The sequence below is a fragment of the Dreissena polymorpha genome, chromosome 1, assembly GCF_020536995.1.
Source record: "Dreissena polymorpha isolate Duluth1 chromosome 1, UMN_Dpol_1.0, whole genome shotgun sequence".
In the NCBI taxonomy this organism is placed as follows: Eukaryota; Metazoa; Mollusca; class Bivalvia; order Myida; family Dreissenidae; genus Dreissena; species Dreissena polymorpha.
The window spans coordinates 95,358,498-95,364,954 of NC_068355.1; the positions used below are offsets into that span (position 1 = coordinate 95,358,498).

Genomic DNA, 6,457 nt, shown 5'->3' on the forward strand with positions numbered 1-6,457 from the left:
GAATAATTTTGCTTAATTGCAGTTAAAAGTAATAAAACCTGTCAAGTGACCTCACCCAACAACCCCCAACACATGTGTGAAGATTCAGTTGAATTCCTATATCAGTAACTATTATCTGAAGAAGTAGCAAGATTAGATTATTCCAGCACATTTCTAAGTACAAAAAAGGGCATTAATCTGCTTTATTTCACATATAAAAGAACCATAACACATGCATAAAGTTTCAATTGAGTACGTGTATGTCGTAGAAAACTGAAATGGAGTTGTTGCTCGCTTACTTTTACCAAATTTCGAAGTACAAAATGGGCAATAATACTGCTGAATTGCAGGTAAGTAGTAAAACGTGGCAAGAGGTCTACAAAAATTACCCCTTTCACATGTGTAAAGTTTTAACTGAATGCCTGTCATAGAGAAAGTTATATTGAACAGTTTTATGTTTATCTGAACAAATGTTGTAAATAAGGTGTACTAAGAGGGGCATTGTCCTGCTAAATGTCAAGTATTGTAAAGTTACCTCACACAATTACCCAGAACACATGTTAAGCATCACTTCAATACCTGTAAATGAAAATGGGATATTGATAGGTTCAGTTTACCAATATCACTTTCCATGTACAAAAAGGTGCATAATTCTACTTAGGTAATGGAGAGGAAAATGTTTTGAAACTTGGTGACCAGGCACAGTGACTCCATACTCCTATTCAATTAAATACCCGTTCTGTAAACAGTGACATTGAAATATTTACCTATATCGCAGACAGAGAATACTGAACTGGGCGAGACTCAGCTATCAATTGAACTAAAATTTGCACTATGAATGACAAGAGTGCAGATGCACACACTCTTACATTTTTACTCTTAGTATCAAGCTATCTGCAAGTGGGTTCAACAGTCAATTTTAATAAAATATAAACTAGAGCTTTGTCACATAGGTGACAAATACCCCCACATGCCACATTGACACAGAATATTTTGCATGTTGTCTTCACAAAACACAGCGGACACCATGCTCAATGTTTAGACCGCACTAAGTGATCCCGTGACCTACTTTTTGACCCAGCATGGCCCATGTTCAAACTTGACCTACACATGATACAACTTCTGACCAAGCGTGGTGAAGAACGGATGAAAAGTACTTTATTAGAGACCGGACACCATGCTAAATGCTTGAAATGCACCAAGTGACCCTGTGACCTAGTTTTTGACCCGGCATGACCTATATTTGAACTTCACCAAACTTGGTCAGAAGTTGTATCTAGATGATGTGTAGGTCCGTATTGAGTGTCCGCTCTCATTCAAGTAGTTTTCATCCAATCTTCACCAAACTTGGTCAGAAGTTGCATCTAGATGATGTTTAGGTCAAGATTGGATGAAAACTACTTGAATGAGAGCGGACACTTAATACGGACTGACAGACAGACAAGTTCACTCCTATATAAACCCCTAAACTTCGTTTGTGGGGGTATAATTACCTATTCATCTTCTTGTGATCACTTAATACATTGCTGCCATGCATCAACTAAGATGTATTCTGATGATGGTGCATAAATCAGATGTCTGCCCTTCATATAAGGTTATTTACAACATAATTACTGCCTTTTCACATTTTTGTAAATTGACTAAAAAAAAATCAGATTCGCAAATTTTTCGTTGTAGTTATGTTTGTGAAGAAACAGTAATACTGAACATTTATATGCATCTTTTGTCGATTTTAAAAACCTGAAAATTATAAAGCTTTGCAGCGTAAAACGATTCAAGACTAAAGAGTTTTGTTGTCGTTAAATTGTGAGACACTACGCAGCTTGCTTATATACAGTATAAAATAAATCATCATAGAATTAGCATGGATGGCCAAGTGGACTAGGCGAAAAGACTTACTCCAGAGTCTCATTGGTTCGAGCCCAGATGAGGGTTACTTTTTTTCTTTCTTAAATTTATTCTTGTTGTTTTACTGGGGCATTTATGATCAAATGTTTACATTTATCAATATTAAGTATTTAATTTCAAACTTCAATACATGCAAAAATCTGTGAAAAGGCATCTTTAAACTTAAAAGCTAGTGGAAAATCATTGTGTTTTCGTATCTTTACCAAAATGTGGACCTGAAATCCATTTCATTGTTCAGCAATACATGATTGCTGATTGAATTTTGACAGATTAAATACTGACCAGTTTCTGAACTTCATTTCTTTTCACAAGTAATAGTACACACTTATTGAAATTACTGGCTAGTACAAGCGTATTCAAATTGATGTCTATGAGCTAAATTTATAATAATTTTAACAGATATTGAGCTCTAAAATTCTGAGACAATGCAACAAAATAATGCAATGAACACAACATTGGATGCACATATGGTTTTATTATGTTCCAGATTCAACTCTCACTTGCCATGAAACACACAAAAGCCATGTATTAAAATGAAAAGAAAAGAAAATTTTAAAAACGTTTTTAACGCTTCCTGCGCAGATGGAGGGTGTTCTGCTTGTTATAGTAAGCCCGGCGAGAGCCACCCTTGGTCTTGTTGAAACCATGGCCTTTACCAAGCCCTCTTGATGACTTGCCAGCAGCTGTAAGGCCTCGCAATTCTCTGTGCTTGTGCACAGGCTTGCAGATCCACTGAATTTTTGGGTCATGACGAATACATTTGTGGAATGGATCCACCATAATTACTTCAAAAAACTTGTATGTGGCATCTTCAGCAACCCAATAGGAGCTTAGGACACGGAGAGCTTTACATCTGCGTCCGGCTCGCTCCTGTAAACAAGTCCAATTTATGTTTCTTAATGATCCAATTATTTCTGCAAAATGTACACACAAAAGATAAACAATTTTATACACAACTAAAACATAACAATCAGGCCTTGAAGATTTTTTCCAGAGCCACTCGCCCTGCAGGACGAGTAGGCCTGACAATCCACTCGCCCTTCATTTTAATTTACCGTCTTTATCCTAATAAACGCTCCTGCCCTAACAAACGCGCCCCTATCGTAAAATTAAATGAAAAAATAATAGCGCCCCCTTTTCTCGGCTGCTAAGGGGTAAAGTAATTGCATTTTATTGATGGAAAATTCTGTTTTTAATCAACAAGGTACAGTACAGCTTCCGCAAAACCAACAAATTCCGCGATCCACGGAGTTTGACAACATCAAGTGCTCGCGGAGTTGGCTCGGCGTCAACCATATGGTTGCCGCGTCTGTTTGCCGAGAGCCAGAGCCACGTCTCGGCATGATGCCGAGGAAATTGTTGGTGATGTGACACTCCGCAAACACTCTTATTATCTATAATTTACCTTGGATAGAAACTGATTACAAGCCCATCGCTTCCCCGAAAATTAAATTAATTTGTCTGTAGAACAATATGGGATTGCTAGCGTTGTTGCTTTCAAATTTCAACATGTATTTCACACCATGACAGTTTTCTCTGTCTTCTTAAATGCCACGTATAAAACAAAACCGTGTTCGCACCTAGCTGTAGGATACTGCACCTGGAGGAGTGATAATTGCACGTTTGATAAGGCAATTAACAGTTTGAAGCCATAGAGAACTCGTAACTGATTGTAATAATCGTTCATTAACTGGGCGCATTCATTACTATAAAGACGGTACTCGCCCTGCATTTAAAAAATATATATATCTATATTTATAGTTATCATCAACCAGAACCTTTTTGTAAACTTTCTGTTTATTAATAATTATTTTTTCTGTTTATTATTAATTAAATATAAGAAGTATTATAATTAACCAGTTATGTATTATTTTTTATTTACGTTAAAATGAAATTTTATTCTTCACGGAATGAACAATATATTTAACTGTTTTTTCACTTTTAATCGTTTACTGTAATTACTCTATGTTTTCGGACACCCCCCTTTTTAGCAAAAATAATTATTTTTCGTGACTCTTAATTTTCAGACACATGATTTTTTGTCCATAATTAATGTCTCTTAGTTTTCAGACAGTATATTTTACAGCACTATTTTACCAAATTTCGGTCCTGTCTCCGATATTTAATAACACTTCGATCATGGGGTTTTACAACCAGATTAACATCTTAAAACATGGCAGGTGCATGCCTGAGGGCAACGGACCATTACATTATTATAATGTTTATTAATAATTATTTTTTCTGTTTATTTTTAATTAAATATAAGAAGTATTATAATTAACCAGTGATGAATTATTGTTTTATTGATATTTACATTAAAATTCACGGAATGACCAATATATTTAACAGTTTTATTCACTTTTAATCAATTAGCTAAGAGCACTGACTACGAAAAGAGTGCAGCCGATTTTGAGAAATATTTTTACTGTGCCCGTGACGTCATTTTTCATTGTCAAAACGAAAGTGCAGTTTCTTTGTGTACTAAACCTATTTTTGTGATAGTTCGAAAAATTGTTCTAAATTCGTGTCGATATGGCAGGAGTTCTGGAACTGAATTTATATTTCTCAACTTGAAAAACAGCACTCCCGGTCGGTCGAGGATTTAACAAACTTTACTCGCCCGACTGTCAACTTTACTCGCATTTGCGAGCGGTCGAGTGGAATCTTCAAGGCCAGACACATATAAGTCGTTTCCATAAACAAATTTGATCAGAAGTGCCCATCGGCTGCTACAATTATCAGTTTTATGTATACCCAATTTAAACAATGATAAGTTTGCATGGTATACAAATTTGATCAGAAGTGCCCATCGGCTGCTACAATTATCAGTTTTATGTATACCCAATTTAAACAATGATAAGTTTGCATGGTATGGTTCATGAACAGCATACAGAAAGAATATTTCTGTACTGATTTGTTTAAAACTTTAATATTGAAACTTTAGAATTACCTCTGCAACAGATCGGTGCGATCGCTGGAACTTGAGCTGGTTGACTCCATGGGTTTTAGGCTTGCCATATGTGCAACCCTTTGGGACCGGCCTCTTGCGTCCACCACGGCGAACTCGAACACGGTATATAACGTAACCTGAAAATACAATATTTTTCCGTTAAATATCTTTTGTTGCGTTACCTTTTTTAGACTGATGAGGGAAGTTTGTGTAATCAATGATCACGAATTTTTTGTCTTTTAAGGCAGACAAACGTGTCAAAATGAAAATACTCACTTAACAAGCATTCAAATAAAATCGCTTATAATGGACAAAATTTAACGAGAATCTAGCATATCTTCTTCTTACGATACAGTACTCCTTCTAAATACACTTAGTGAACCAGTTTCAAACCAAGACCAGTTTCGGCACACTTCAAAAATATTTTTTCAAGTTCCACAGTAAACTAAAACCAAAATCGAATGAAACTCACCTTGTTTAGCCCTATATCCAAGACGCCTGGCTTTGTCAGGACGGTTGGGTCGTGGCGCCCTGTGCACCGACGACAACTGACGATATTGCCAGCAGCGAATTCTCAAAAGAAAGCGGAGCACATCGCTCTGCTTCTTGCGGTACATCTCCTGCATATACTTGTAGGCCCCCATATTTACCTAAAACAATCAAAGTGTGTTAATAATAAGTGTCAAATGCATAACATAATACTAATTAATTAAAGATCGTTACTTATTATGACATTTTCGAAGATTATCTTCGATTTCATTCTATGGAATTCAAGCCCAACCTGTTCGGGTCGCTGACAAGGCGGAAAAGGATGTAATCTTGACTGACTAAATGGTTACCGGCCGGTCTAGCAAACAATCTCCATGCAGAGTTTTCGTTCCTTGCTCTCACATACAATTTGATCAATCGGGAATCCTCGGACAATTCCGCCATAAAGGCGATCGTCTGGTGTAGCCCACAATCGGGACTCCTCGGACAATTCCGCCATATCGGTGTGGTGTAGCCCACTGTCCGATGCGTTCAGATTGGTGTAGCCCACTGTCCGAAGCGTCAGATTGCAATCGTTACTTGTCGGCTCATAAGAACAAACTGACACAAACTAACGGTACTTCTCCAAAACGATTTATACAGCAAGCATTAGAGCGTTACAGGTTTTATAAACGAAACTTACGTCTTCCCCACCAACACAAGACCAGTCCAAAATTGAAAATATTTTATAAAACTCTCAATAGTTAGAAAATTTCACCGATAATTCAAAATTCGAGCCTCAGGCTGGGAAGGACTTTGTTATTATACAATTCGAAATACAAACACATCATGTCAGATATTAGGTTCTTCTCTGTTCATTGCAAAGGTAAAACTAAACATAAATATTACAATATCATAATCATAATCGTGCTGTCTATAGTTGATTATTCTTTTATAATTCGAGTTGGGGAATGCTCTTTTTATAATTATATTTACATGACAACATTAAAATTAAGCATACATAATTGGCATGACATGTTACTTGAGTACATAGACTACTTCTTAGAATGAAGCTACTCAAATCAGAGAGGGCTTATTGCCTAAGCCACAGGCATTCGGTATAAGTTTCTACCCCCCCCCCCCCCCCCCCCC

The 6,457-nt window shown here is 36.7% G+C and overlaps 1 protein-coding gene across 1 annotated transcript; it reads right to left on the reverse strand.

Annotated features, from left to right (window-relative positions):
* Window positions 1-2,342: 2,342 nt before the first annotated feature.
* LOC127841296 (60S ribosomal protein L15-like) lies at window positions 2,343-5,765 on the reverse strand. The gene is made up of 4 exons (XM_052370023.1): window positions 5,619-5,765; window positions 5,310-5,487; window positions 4,838-4,974; window positions 2,343-2,757 (listed from the first exon to the last, which is right to left on the reverse strand). The coding sequence occupies exons 2-4, from the start codon at window positions 5,479-5,481 to the stop codon at window positions 2,452-2,454; spliced, it is 615 nt and encodes a 204-aa protein (XP_052225983.1). The 5' UTR covers window positions 5,482-5,487; window positions 5,619-5,765; the 3' UTR covers window positions 2,343-2,451.
* Between the last annotated feature and the right edge of the window lie 692 nt (window positions 5,766-6,457).

Excerpts from the sequence above, each read along its gene's own strand:
- LOC127841296 (XM_052370023.1), bottom strand. The coding sequence starts at position 5,481 with ATGGGGGCCTACAAGTATATGCAGGAGATGTACCGCAAGAAGCAGAGC. Across the intron at positions 4,975-5,309 it reads TGGATATAGGGCTAAACAAG|GTTACGTTATATACCGTGTT; the intron begins GTGAGTTTCATT and ends TTGTATTTTCAG. Across the intron at positions 2,758-4,837 it reads CGCACCGATCTGTTGCAGAG|GAGCGAGCCGGACGCAGATG; the intron begins GTAATTCTAAAG and ends ACTTGTTTACAG.